The following is a 13,815-nucleotide window of genomic DNA, read 5'->3' as shown; positions in this document are numbered from 1 at the left end:
TATTTTAGGGGTACACTGTGTGTGTGTGTGTGTGTGTGTGTGTGTGTGTGTGTGTGTGTGTGTGTGTGTGTGTGTGTGTGTGTGTGTGTGTGTGTGTGTGTGTGTGTGTGTGTGTGTGTGTGTGTGTGTGTGTGCGTGTGTGTTGTTTAACTCCTGGTCGTTCAAGATTTGATCCTAAAAGCATTAACCAAACCTTCTGTCCAGCAAAGACCCAGAAATACCTTTGTCGTCATCATCATCATCATCATCATCATCATCATCATCATCATCATCATCATCATCATCATCATCATCATCCACACACATGACCTCTGGGTGTTTGTCATTTCAACGCTCCTGGTGGGGTCCACAAAGACTTTGTGTGTGTGTGTGTGTGTGTGTGTGTGTGTGTGTGTGTGTGTGTGTGTGTGTGTGTGTGTGTGTGTGTGTGTGTGTGTGTGTGTGCGTGCGTGCGTGCGTGCGTGTGTGCGTGTGCGTGTGCGTGTGTGTGTGTGTGTGTGTGCGTGTGTGTGTGTGTGTGTTGGGGCCGGGTTGACCAGCTAGGTCAATAGTTGCTGTCTGATGGTGTTCTTGATGGTCCACTTCTGGCCAGTGCACGGCTGCAGGACCAGCAGTTGCCCAAAGTTCACGTTGGCTGGAACCACCTCCAGGCATCGGCCCGACGCACCGTTCTCCATGGACTCGTTCTGAAGGGGGGGGACGAGATTGGGTTCACGGTCAGAAATTCTCCGGGCATTTTGCTTCAATTATTTTTATAATTCCCATCAAAGCTGGCGATGAGACATCAGGATGGGGGATATTAAATGCTCTTCCAAATAAATAGTTGCTTTTAATTCTTAATTTATGCATTAATTCGTTTTTATTCTTAACTCCAATTGAATTAATTTCACATTGGTTTCTCATGCAACACAGAGGAAATACAGTTTTTGTACTATTTTACTATTATTATTATATTATTATATTGCTATACTATACTAATTTATCATCTAGCCGTTGCTGGCCGTCTGCTTGTAGGCCGACCTAACCCACTGGCTCCTCACTGACGTCTATCTGAAATCATGGCCAGTCTTCTTTGATAAAGGCACCCACTAAACAACTCAATACTAAAAATAAAATTTGTAATAATTGCTACAGCTAAACACGCACCTCGGTGGGACGAAGAGAAACAACACGAATGCCTTCTGGGTAATATCAACGGTTTTCTATTCTATTCCTCACCTGGGAGAACAGCCACGTCTTCTGCCTCACATTGGAGACCTTTTCACAGTCGCGCAGCTGCGGCAGGTGGCTGATCTGGTCGTCCACCAGGCACCTCGTGTCCTCCCCCGTACTGCCCAGGGGCCCCAGGTACAGCTGGCCGTCCGCCGTGTAGCGCCCTAACTGGGGGGGGGGGACCAAGAGAGTCAAGGACCAAGGCCCACGGAGGAGGCAGCGGTCAGGGTCCGTTTCAATACCTCGCATGGATCGCTGGAGCTCGGAGCACCGGCAGTAGTGAACCAGCAGAGGGATCCAGCCCAAGCTCGAGTGTGAAGACAACGTATTGAAACGGACCCTAAGGGTCCACAGACCTCGCCAGTCTGCCAGAATAACTAGCTAAATAAATCTTAACACATACCCCTTTTTAAGTTATGCTTTCTTCTAATCGAGTAGTGTTTTAAAATCTCTAAATATATATATATATATATATATATATTTATTTGTGTGTGGTTCTAATGTATCTGCATCTCAGATTGTTTTCATTGTTACGTCAACCTCTTTGAATTATTGTGTTTGTTTTGCTCCCTTCCCCTTCTTCCCTTTGCCTGGCAGTTCTGCACGGAAATTCATTTAAACGAAGATGATTGATGGATGGCTGTCCTAAATATTTCAGATTTACAGTCTCAGAAGTGTGTGTAGCAATGCAGCTGTGGTGTTGATTGAACTCAAGGTGACTTCATGGATAGGATTATTATTAAACATACAATTAATTTATGGTCCTGCCCTTCCAGTTCTGACATAACCAAGTAAATATAATAAAAGTGATGGACAACCAGATCCAAAAGCGGAAAATAACCATAACATAGACCATAACATGTAGTCGCTACACACCTAGCAAATATCTTGTCAGGGAAGTGTCAAAAGTATGTATTAATATACATCTCAAAGTCAGCTACTGTGTGTATGTGTATGTGCGAGTGTGTGAGTGTGTGAGTGTGTGTGTGTGTGAGTGTGTCTATATTTTATGGTCTCTTTCTCTAACACCCCAGTTTGACTTACATAATAAGTCTAAAGTATAAAAATATCTATCTAACTCACTTTCTCTGATTGAGGACAGTGGCGCGTTCTGGACTGGGTTCATTTCAGAGTGCAGATACAATGAATGAAAACTCCTTCCCCCAGGAGCTGTTCTGTGCTATATATATTCTTTAACGTAGGCCCTCCCGGAGGAAACCAAATCCACACTCGCTGACTCAGTGTTTTTGGTAAAAATGCAGAGTACAACCTTTTCGCCTGAGTCTGAGCCAGAGCTGAAAACCAACAGGAATGTTTTGTGATGCTGAAACAAACGATTTGATTCATCAAGTGCCACTTAATGTGATTAACTTCTTTCACCCCAAAACGTTCATTGCGCTCACAACACCTACATGAACAAAATGCACGATACAAACTCAGTTCTTTTTTTATACTCTCTTTTTATACTATACAATCTCTGCATTATGTCTTTACCCTGTACTGTTTGTTATGGGGATTCCTTTGCGTTGACCCGTCAAGGGAATACAGATGAGAACCTAATGAGAAGAAAGACTGAAACAAGTCGATCTGGTTAACTGTGAGGGGTTACCTGCGGGCCCCAGCCATGGCACGGGTGCAGGGTAGCCGTGTGGTTGTCCCTCTCTCCCTGGTCCATGCACAGGTGGCTGGCCTTGGAGTTACGGATCTGCAATCACAGGTGAAGACCCCCTTAGTGAACCACCCCCACACACAGCAGTGCCTTCTGCAGTGGCCACAAACAAATTCACAATGACCTATCTCCTATTGCCCACCCTCCCTCCCTCCCTCCCTCCCTCCCTCCCTCCCTCTCTCTCTCTCTCTCTCTCTCTCTCTCTCTCATCTCTCTCTCTCTCTCTCTCTCTCTCTCTCTCTCTCTCTCTCTCTCTCTCTCATCTCTCTCTCTCTCTCTCTCTCTCTCTCTCTCTCTCTCTCTCTCTCTCTCTCTCTCTCTCTCTCTGTGTACCCACCTCTCCGTAGTGGATGGTGTTGTTGTATCTCCTCATTTCCGGGTACACGTTGTCCAGGTACCACTCAAAGTTCTTGCACTGCAGGTTCTTCCTCAGCGCCCGCCTCTCTGAGACGTCCCCGTAGTCGACGCCGTGGTTCTGCGACGTGAGGGGCAACCGTTTACCGACATGATGCAGGGGTTCGTAACGACTTTGTTAATGAACTGCGATTAGCACGCAAACGGCTTACTCATTAGCACGAAAAACACTGCATATGTGTCAGCCGAAAAATTAGGGTTGTTGTTCAAATCCATTGGTTATGAATGTGTGTGACAATCGTGCAGTGCGGTTCATTTAAGTAAATGTATAAACAATCCTAATGCCTTTTACAGATGAAAAGAAACAATTAAATTAATACAAATATCTGCAGTAATAAGAGGAATTTGTAGGTGATTTATCAGTTCAAAAATTATCTGTTAAAGGACTATTTTTTGTTTTACAGAGGAATTGCTACAGAAGCAACATCTAAAGGCTGAATCAATCTCAATAAATCTATCTCTAAATAGCGTTTAGAAGTTGGCGTGTTCTCCAAAATGGCGTTGCCCGCCGCCCCTACCTCCATGGGGATGTTCCAGGCCTGGTAGACGTTGGTCTTGAACTCGTCCATCCAGACCTCGGCCACTCGCAGGGCGTTGCGGCGCGTGTGGAACGCTATGTTGCTGACGTACGGCTTCTTCAGGCGGGCAATGTGAGCCACCCTTGAGCAAGGCAGCACCTCCATGCTACCCCCGCACATCCACACCTGCAACGGTACGATGTCAGGTTGTTGGTCTTTTGTGGTGTGTAATGTGTTCAAACCTCCACCAAAAAACACAGAGTGTATCTGCCACACACACAGTGTGTGTGTATATAACGCGGAAGAGATTATCTTGTTTGTCAGATGAATAGCAGTTAGAAATTTAAATGAAAAAAAAACGAATAACGTGGATTTAATTACTTAAAGTCTGATTTTGTTTGTAAATTTGTATAATTATGTTTTTGTTTTTTTAAAGATATGGCTTCTATTAATCCAGATTATTCCTTTGACAGTGAACAATATGACAACCTCTTTAATCATACAAGGAAATGGCTACATAGTTGTGTAGTTCTGTTAATTCTTGTCCCTTCGCAACCTTGGGGGACCTCCTTAGCAAATGGGCCACGGTTGGACGATCCTATGCTGAGTTTTACAAGGCTTCCTTAAAGTCTCTAAAATTTAACGGCAGCTTTTTAATGTCCGCCTGTTAAAAGATGCAACTGGTGATAAAGATCAAACGTCCTATACGAACATCATTTAACGACCCTAAATTACATGACTTCATATTATCTTGATTTTTATAGGAAAATTATCATGCACAATACCTTGAACGAAAGTAAAAAAAACACCTATCCGAAAAAATAACAATACAATTCTAAAACAAAGTACTATACATAACATTATAAAAAGATTATTTGTATACTATTCTGTAACTAGATAATTATACAATTTATTGCAAATTAAAATAACATTAAAATGATGGTGAAACCTTTCAAAGTTTCTCTTCTGCGACCAGCCTATACAAGTATTCTCACTTCCTCCTCCAAGAGGAAGCGGTATTCGGGAAGGAGTGAGGAAGAACACCCACAACCCGCTGGGGATGACCCAGTTCCAGGCAGTGGCCTCCCCCACCCGGGTCAGCATTGTCTGCTAGCCCCTAATGGACCACCATCCATCACTACTGCTGGGCCACTGGTCCCAGCGGCCCACTCACAGTGAGAAGAGGACGGAGACGGAGACGAGAGGAGGTGAAAAGGGATGGGAAGAGGAGACGGGGATAGGAGAAGAGGTAGGAGAGAGTTGGGTTGAGGCTGGAGGAGGAGGAGGAGGAGGAGGAGGAGAGAGGAGGAGGAGGAAACGATAGATTCAATTGGGTCGAGGACTGGAAGAGGGGCCAGGAGATGGAGAGAGGAAGACAGATGTGGCGAAAAGAGACAAAAGAAGAGGTGGGAGGAGGAGAGAGGATGGGAGGAGAGAGGGAGTCAGAGAGAAGGAGGGGGAGGAACCTCTGACCTTGATCCCCAGCTCAATATTCTCCCCTCCGTAGACGTCCATACCCGGGTCCAACAGACCCAGTTCTCCAAAGTAGGCCCGCTGCACCACGAAGGAGCAGCCGATCATGGCTGGAGTCCTGCCAGGGGGGAAATAGGACACAGTCACACTGCTCAGACCTCCTCCTCCTCCTCCCCACTCAAAAATATGTAGGCCATGTATAGAATTACATAGTATGTGCGTGTTGATGTCCTCTGCCTCGGACCACGTGGTTTGTGTTTTTATTCAATAAGAAACAGTCGAAGACTAGGTCACTGTATGTATGAATACAGGTTTACATAACAAGAGAAATATGAAGACATACAACTAAACATGGTTCAGTGAGTGAGACAGTTATATTAGTTAGTATCATCACTCATTGTTGTGCCGCTGTCTTTTTGTAACAAAATAATGTTTTTATTTCCTTTGAATGTCTAGAGCCTTATTGGGTCAGAGCTGGCTGATCTGCAACATAATTGGGTCAGAGAAATGGGCGTTCTGGTATCTGATTGGGTCAGAAGGGGGCTGTTATAGCACCTGATTGGTTCAGAGTTTGGAGATGTCTGTCAGCCGTTTGGTTCAGAAGGAAAATATCTCCACCCTAATTGGTTCCAAGGGGAGGTGTCCTTTACCTGATCAATTTAGAGGGGGGTGTCTGCTGCCTGATTGGTTCAGAGGGGACGCTTCTAACAACCTGATTGGTTCAGAGTAGGGTGTTGTGGTACCTGATTGGTGCGGAGGTGTCCCCCTCGTCCCACCACTGCTTGGGGGGGTTGATGTACATGCACCACAGCTCCCAGTTGTACCCGTGGGCCGAGTTCTCGTAGCGCTCCAGCTCAAAGGTGTCGTGTCGGATGTTGTCGATGGAGGGCAGGATGATCCTCCGGCGGTCCTCCTTGATACGGGCCAGCACCGGCTCCGCCCTGGGAGAGAGAGAGAGAGAGAGAGAGAGAGAGGGGGGGAGGGAGAGAGAGAGAGAGAGGAGAGGAAAGAGAGAGAGAGAGAGAGAGAGAGAGAGAGAGAGAGAGAGAGAGAGAGAGAGAGAGAGAGAGAGAGAGAGAGAGAGAGAGAGAGGCGGGGCAAGAGGGATGGCGAGAGACAGCGAGAGTGAGAGGGGGGAGAGAGAGGGAGAGAGAAAGAGAGAGTGAGACTTGCATGTGTCTTTGTTTCTGTGTGTATAATTTGGCTGATGATGTTGGTAATAAGTAGCCCCTGCTTGCTGTTGGTTAAGTATGATTGCTTATTTATGAGAGAGCACATAGACATAGCATAGGTCAGGTATATAGTCAATACATACACATATATAATCGGACAAAAAGACATACACACATATGTATACATATAAAGAGACAAAAAGACACACACAAACATGCACACACAAACCATCATGCTCACACACACACACAAACGCAGAAAAAACTGAAAAGACACACACACACACACACACACACACAATCGCACACACACACACGAACGCACACACGGCCTAGCACAGTTGGAACAGCTCACTTCTTCTCTTCCTCTTCTCTCTGAGTTCAGTCAGCCAGGCTTCGTCCCAACCTATTAGCTATTCCATTTGGATGTGCTATCTTCAGACCAGAGTGCCCAGGGTACATATAGACTAGAGTACACACTGTGTGGTGAAGCCGGTAGTCGTCATTGTCATATTTTCTCTATTTTGGAAGATTTACTTCTTTTTTTTATTCTTTTTTTTATGATGGTTTTGTAATAACATTATGGCAGTGTTTACTAATGTTAGATTAGAACAAATATTATGGCAGTGTTAAAAACTGCTTGGAATGTAACTGACCTATCAGGATCAAGAATTCTAAAACGCTTTTGTTATAACAAAACATAATGACAATATGTCACAACTTGAAGCGGTTATTAAAGAAATTCATGTATTTCAATTCCACACTAAAATGTGGAATTGTCATTTTAATGACAGGACCCAACCTAACTATATGTAGGCCATCAAATGTGGACGTCCCCTTTCATATGGGAGAACTCTGATAAGAGAATGAATAAAGGTTTGACAAGACTTTTGATTATTAGGTACTCTGAGACTTGGATGTAAATTCGATGTCGGTAAAAAAACTAACCTTATTTGCCGTCCTTTCTTTCTGCTTCATACTTTTTCTTTTAGAGTCTAAACACTGTATGTAGTTCTAACTAAAACTATGACGTTCACAGTGTTTTTCAACTTTTTTAAGCCACTTAGAAGAGTTTGATTTGACCAGTACGCTCTCTATGTAGAGAGCCAGAATGGCACCTTCTCTTAGTGCGGCCATGTTGGCCCCAGGGCCAACATGGCCGCCACTCACCAGGAAGGGGTGAACTCCACGTGTGCGTCAAAGAAGCCGGTGATCTCGGCGGTGGCCGCCTTCCAGCCCTCGATGCGCGCGCGGATCAGACCCTCGCGCTGATGGTTCCTCACGATCTTCACCAGCCCGGGGTACCGCTTGTTCACGTACTCCTCCAGCGGGCCCTTGAGCTGCTCTGAGGGGACATGAGACCCAGAGGGGCGGAGTCAGTGGGACTGACACCATCCACATGTCCCTCCAGCCTCCGCTGGACATTGGCCTGATGGAGGTGATTTAATGGTTGTTGTTTCTATCATCAAATTCAAATTTCCTTTTTTTATTGCCCGTGTTGCTTAGCAACTGCACCCTTTCACCCCAGCCACACTCCCCCCACATCCCCCAGTGTCATGAAGTTTTCAACGCAGTGTTTGTGACAACCTGCGAACACATTCTGTCTGATCTCCGTCGAGTAGGAGTTAATCCGGTATCACCGCAGGCAGCCGCGAAGCTGTCATTCTGACATCAGGTGTGCAAATATGGCGGCTATGCTTCTCTCTGAAATATGGAAAACACCCATACACACTCATCGACACACACACACCCCGCAGCACCTTCACATGTTCAGAAACAGAAACATTCCCGCATGCAATTAATTTACAAATATTATAGCAGCAAAGAGAGAACGCTAGAGAGAGATCAAAAGCAAGAGAGCAAGAGAGAGAGAGAGAGAGAGAGAGAGAGAGAGAGAGAGAGAGAGAGAGAGAGAGAGAGAGAGAAGGGAGAGAGAGATCAAAAGCAAGAGAGAGAGATGAAATAATTCCCAGTTGCACTGCATTGTGTGAGTGTCTCCAAACCAACGGGATTTCATGAGCAAGGCATCTGATGATCCTTTGATCTCCATCTCTTCCCTCCTATCAAATCACAACCCTTTTTCCTGCGATATGACCAGCCAATAGAAATGCAGCCGCACAATCTCTGACTGCTCATCACGAGTTACATTGAGGCTCCGGGTTTAGATATGCATTTGTCACTCGTGCATTGACCGCCCAAATCTAAATTGTTGCTCAATTGTGCATTCTGGCTCAAACCAGCAATCTTCCTCTCAAACTATGGAATCATTCATTCTGTTTCTGACCTCTCACAAAGCACACACTATTTCACACCAGCACACACCTTTGTTCAAACATACTCAAATGCCACAACCACACTGTGATACACTCCGGTAGATTACCCATGTCATCGGGATTAAATAAATCATTTTAAAGTGGAAACATGCAAATCTGCTGCATTTCATAAATAGCATGTCTATTAAAGTGCATGTGTCTTTTATTTATAGGATTCTCCCTTCTTCTATCAGTCTCCGCCTTCCTTCTCCCCCTCGCTGTGCTTTTTAACACTTCTAAAACTCTGTACGTGCTATATTTTGCCTTGCATTACTTCAATCACATATATCCATTTTACTATCTGACCTAATTTCTCCTCTGCTCTCTACTATGACTCTCTCTCTCCCTGTCTATATCCTCTCTCTACTCTCTTCCCTCATCTCTCTCCCTCTTCCTCCCATCTCTCTTTCCTTCGTTGTCTAGCTCTACTCTCTCCTTCCTTCTCTCTTCTTTCGTTTCATCTCTCCTCTCTCTCCCTCTCCTCTCTCTCTCTCTCTCTCTGTCAAGTGCTGTCTCTCTCCTCTCCCCTCATCTCTCTTCTTCATGCAGATTCAAAATCATTTAAAAGATAATTCAAAAGTGGGGCAAACATGGGAAAATGTACACATCCGTTGCTACAGGTTGAGCGGCTGGCTAGCCATCGAAACCTGCTCACTTATAACCATGTAGACCACCAGTTGCTTCTAATCTTCAATGACATTGCCAAAGCCATGTAAATGTAGGATTGCCAATGTCTCTCTCTCTCTCTCTCTCTTCACCTGTCCCTCTCCCTGCCTTTCACTTCCACTAAAAGCCAGGTTTTCTCACCCGGAGTTCCATTCAATCTGCCTCCACCTCCACTCCTTCCGACCGTTACCTTCCTCTCACCCTCTCTCAGCCCATCTCCACCCTCCTTATCCCCATCTTACCTCTGTCCCTCCAATCCACTTAACGCCCCCCCCCCCCCCCCCCCCCCCCCCCCCCCTGCCCCCCTCCACCTCTGCTACTTAAAATTCTTTCTCCATCACTCTCTATTTTCCTTTCGCTCTCTCTCTCTCTTTCTTTCCACTTATCTTCCTCCTTCTCTATCTCGATCTCTCTCTGTATCTCCATCGCTCTCGGGTTGGCTCCGGATCTCCCTCTCTCTTTCCAACTCTTGCTCATTTTCTCTGTCTCTAATCTCTTTCACCATCACTCTTCCCTCTTCCTCTTTCTCTCTCTACCTTTCACTCTTTCCATCACTTTTCCCTAGTTGTCACCTCCCCCCAACCACACAAAAACACACTCCCTAACCCCCCTTACCTCCCTCGGTCCGCTTCAAGAACACTGTCATCCCCAGTGAACCCCAACCAAACTCCTCCTCCACCACTTCAGAGACCACCTCCGTCCTGATACCTTCACCTGAGACCCCTTAACTACTCTTTCAGAGCATTCCACAGCAAATTTTATAGCAGGGGTACGAAAAGGGGAGATCATTGACCATGCATGCAGACATGCAGTCATGCATGTTAATGCTCATCAATTTAGTAATTCCCTTCGCTTTCTTTAAGTTTTCAAACCTAGAATGATCCAATGAAACAGCCTTGGACTGAGTTTATAAATTTCCATGACACGATATTAACAAGTTATAATGTTACCACAACCTTATGCAGGGAAATTGTCGGGAACACATTTTTCAGCACTTTGAATACAGCTCCTTATCCTCACATGACCCCCGTCATGCGTGGATGGGGACACAGGTTGTGAACCACCGGTGGCCTACAGGGTTTGGTTAAGTTAATTCAGCAAGACTTTTTTACCCCAGCCACTCAACCCGTTTGTCATTATAAATGTCCTGATCCAGAAATGTTCAAAAAGCCTCGGTTGCCGTGGCTACTGACCGTCGTCACTGTTGTCGTCCACCAGGATGATCTCCTTCAGCAGGTGGGCCGGAGTGTGATTGACAGCCGAGTGCACGGAGCGCAGGATGACGGACAGTGCCTCGTTCACAAAGATGAAGATGAGGGACATCTGAGGAAGCTCTCTGGGGTAGCTGGTCTTCCGGCACCTGGACACACACACACGCACGCACACACACACACACACACACACACACACACACACACACACACACACACACACACACACACACACACAGACACACAGTACGGTTTATATCTCATCATAAATCTCATACCATTTAATTTTAGTTTGGGTGGGCTCTCTGGGTTCGGGAGTTTTTCCCTGGGCTTCAGGTGCATTCTGTGTGCTACCTAGTTTATTTTGCATAAACAAAAACAGCAACAACAAAAAATATACATGAATATGTTACCTTTATCCTTCAATCTATATTCCTACATAGGAACAGAGAGAGAGAGAGAGAGAGAGAGAGAGAGAGAGAGAGAGAGAGAGAGAGAGAGAGAGAGAGAGAGAGAGAGAGAGAGAGAGAGAGAGAGAGAGAGAGAGAGAGAGAGAGAGACAGAGACAGAGACAGAGACAGAGAGAGAGAGAGAGAGAGAGACGCACACACACACACACACACACACACACACACACACACACACACACACACACACACACACACACACACACACACACACACACACACACACACACACACACACACACACACACACACACACACACACAGAGAAAGGCAGACAGGGACAACACTGAGGGAGAGGCAGACGGAGAAAAAGCCATAGAGACCAAGAGGCAGAGGGACAGATGGACGGACAGGGAGACAACTCGAGAGACTGACGGCCAGACAGGAAACGAACATCCACGAGAATAAAACCCAAGTGATATCCATTTCCCCCCCCATGTCTGTGACGGGCTCCTCTCTGCCGCGTGCAGTTCACTCTGGACTCACTTGCCGGGACGGTGGTCCGGGATGCTCCGGTCCAGGGAGATGGTATCGCTGAGGTAGGCGTTGTAGCCGTACTTCTCTCTCAGGTGTTTGGCTTCGTTCTCCTCGGCTGGAGCCAGAGTGGCGGGGAGACCCCCTCTACCTCGACCTCCGAAGCCTTCGATGAGACCCAGAGACTTGGACAGACCTGTCGGAGAACACGGACGAGATGAGAGGTACAGAAAAGGGTGCTGAAACAGTCCCCCCCCCCCCTGCTGAAACAGGGGGGGGGGGTTAACCCTAACCCCGCAGGCCAACTCTCTCTCTCTGAGAGAGAGAGAGAGAGAGAGAGAGAGAGAGAGAGAGAGAGAGAGAGAGAGAGAGAGAGAGAGAGAGAGAGAGAGAGAGAGAGAGAGAGAGACAGAGAGACAGAGAGACAGAGAGACAGAGACAGAGTCAGAGTCAGAGTCAGAGTCAGAGTCAGAGTCAGAGAGAGAGAGAGAGAGAGAGAGAGAGAGAGAGAGAGAGAGAGAGAGAGAGAGAGAGACAGAGAGAGAGACAGAGACAGAGAGAGACAGAGACAGAGAAAGAGAGACAGACATCTAGCAGCACAAGTACCAAGAGCGGGACAGGGGGATGACGCCTTCGGTATGACGGCAACGTATACAAAAATAAAATCCGTGGTGTGGTTCGAAGCGCTGCTTATAGCGCAGTGTAGGTGTGAGGAGGCACGCTGCCTACCGTTCAGCTGTCGGTAGACCACGTCCTCCAGCGAGCCGAGCCTCCTCAGCAGCACCTCGTGAGCTATGCTGGAGCCCAGAGCCGTGCCGTTGCTCTGGGGTTGCTTCCCGCTGTCTCCATCCCCACCGCCGCCACCGGACGGGTCCGGCCCCAGGGCTCTCTTGACGCTGCTCGTGTTTGATTTTGCCCAAAAAGTCACGAAGACGGCCACCATCAGCACGTTCAGCACAAGTAACAGCCTCCAGCTTCTGAAGACAAACGCCATGTACGTATGTAGCTGATGTCCCAAAACCGAACCGTGAGGGAAGGGCGCACTATGTCATTAAAAAAGGTGTCATGAAGAGAGAGAGAGGAATCCTCTTGCTTTGCGACGAGCCAAAAGCTGCAAGATGAGCAGTGGGTTAGGTGTGATACAGTCAGTGCATTGCATGGGGATACACTACGACAACAAATAATCAGTAAAGCCTATAGTGTCGTTATAATATTCCGGTCCGCATAAAGCCTTGGTAATGTTAAAAGCCTCTTCAGCTCCTCTCTTACCCTTTCGTATCATGGAGGTTATTCCAGGTTGCGTCTTCCTCCTGACAGCCCCCTCGTCGCCAGCATCCCGGTCGGGGAAGTCTGCGTGAAGAGATCGAGTGAAATCAATTAACGAGCCCGCGCTCAGCAGAGGAGTCCGCGTCCTTCAATTATTGACGAGCGTCAGATCGAAGTGGAAGCTATTATTTTCTCGTCCGACAAAAGTCCAGAATTTACGATGGGAGACTGCGCGCCAGCATCCTCGGAGCGACGCATCCCCCCCGCTTCCCGCTGCGAAACCGAGTGGGATCAGCGTTGGTCTTAACGAAATTGTGTGCAATCCTTCACAGGTTGTAAAAAAAATTGTATAATCCTTGGTCAATTAAAGACACCGCATTCAGTCGCCGCTTGATAACATACAGAGGCTATGCATTTGCTTAGCAGCGAGGATGGTGCAGCCTTTCAGAATATTTTCCCACACCTTTTTTTTTTTATTCAGTCCCAATTATCATGAACATTTCCCTTCATCGAGTTGCAGTGTCTTCTTGTGCCTCTCGTATGCTTATTTTCTACCCGATGCTCAGTAGGAGACAAGCTATATAGACCCCTAATAAGGGAGAGCAACGAAACACGGAGTGGATTCCGGGATCAGATCGGGGTTTTGATGAGCGACCGCAGCGGACATTTGGTTGGATGGATTGACTGAATGAATAGTCAGGCGCGTCGCTATGGGCGGGCCATAGGGGGCCGCCCCCCCCCCCCCCCCCCCCCCCCCCCACAATGCTTGTACCCCCCCACTTGAGGCACAGATCTCAGATAATTCCGGCGGTGAATTATATTTGATAATTCACCGTTGCCAAGTATAATTGACCGCTGTCAAGGTAAACAAAGGCTTTTTTGCCTCTAATGGCAAGACCTTTTTTCTTTTTGGCCTTTTTTGGGTGGGCTCAAGCTCACCCAAAACTTGCCTTAGCCCACC

General features: G+C 46.9%; 1 protein-coding gene across 3 annotated transcripts; it reads right to left on the bottom strand.

Moving 5' to 3' along the window:
* Nucleotides 1-495: 495 nt before the first annotated feature.
* On the bottom strand, nucleotides 496-13,386 carry galnt17 (polypeptide N-acetylgalactosaminyltransferase 17). Of its 3 annotated transcripts, XM_056612293.1 has the most exons (13): nucleotides 13,318-13,386; nucleotides 12,858-12,938; nucleotides 12,318-12,699; nucleotides 11,601-11,784; nucleotides 10,630-10,796; nucleotides 7,629-7,803; nucleotides 6,030-6,227; nucleotides 5,287-5,404; nucleotides 3,814-3,999; nucleotides 3,219-3,356; nucleotides 2,822-2,917; nucleotides 1,219-1,380; nucleotides 496-686 (listed from the first exon to the last, which is right to left on the bottom strand). In XM_056612293.1, the coding sequence occupies exons 3-13, from the start codon at nucleotides 12,580-12,582 to the stop codon at nucleotides 540-542; spliced, it is 1,836 nt and encodes a 611-aa protein (XP_056468268.1). In that variant the 5' UTR covers nucleotides 12,583-12,699; nucleotides 12,858-12,938; nucleotides 13,318-13,386; the 3' UTR covers nucleotides 496-539. The 3 variants fall into 3 exon arrangements, with proteins under 3 accessions (XP_056468268.1, XP_056468267.1, XP_056468269.1); XM_056612292.1 differs by having other exon boundaries at nucleotides 12,858-13,381; XM_056612294.1 differs by having other exon boundaries at nucleotides 12,318-12,565; nucleotides 12,858-13,381.
* Nucleotides 13,387-13,815: the final 429 nt, after the last annotated feature.

This window comes from Gadus chalcogrammus, chromosome 16 (genome assembly GCF_026213295.1).
Source record: "Gadus chalcogrammus isolate NIFS_2021 chromosome 16, NIFS_Gcha_1.0, whole genome shotgun sequence".
In the NCBI taxonomy this organism is placed as follows: Eukaryota; Metazoa; Chordata; class Actinopteri; order Gadiformes; family Gadidae; genus Gadus; species Gadus chalcogrammus.
The sequence above is the reverse complement of the archived record's forward strand: the minus strand, read 5'-3'. Positions and strand labels throughout refer to the sequence as shown.

Coding starts and splice junctions, on each gene's coding strand:
- galnt17 (XM_056612293.1), bottom strand. CDS start 12,582: ATGGCGTTTGTCTTCAGAAGCTGGAGGCTGTTACTTGTGCTGAACGTG. Junction 4,000..5,286: donor ATATTGAGCTGGGGATCAAG/GTCAGAGGTTCC, acceptor GTACCGTTGCAG/GTGTGGATGTGCGGGGGTAG. Junction 1,381..2,821: donor GCCATGGCTGGGGCCCGCAG/GTAACCCCTCAC, acceptor CCCCCCCCCCAG/TTAGGGCGCTACACGGCGGA.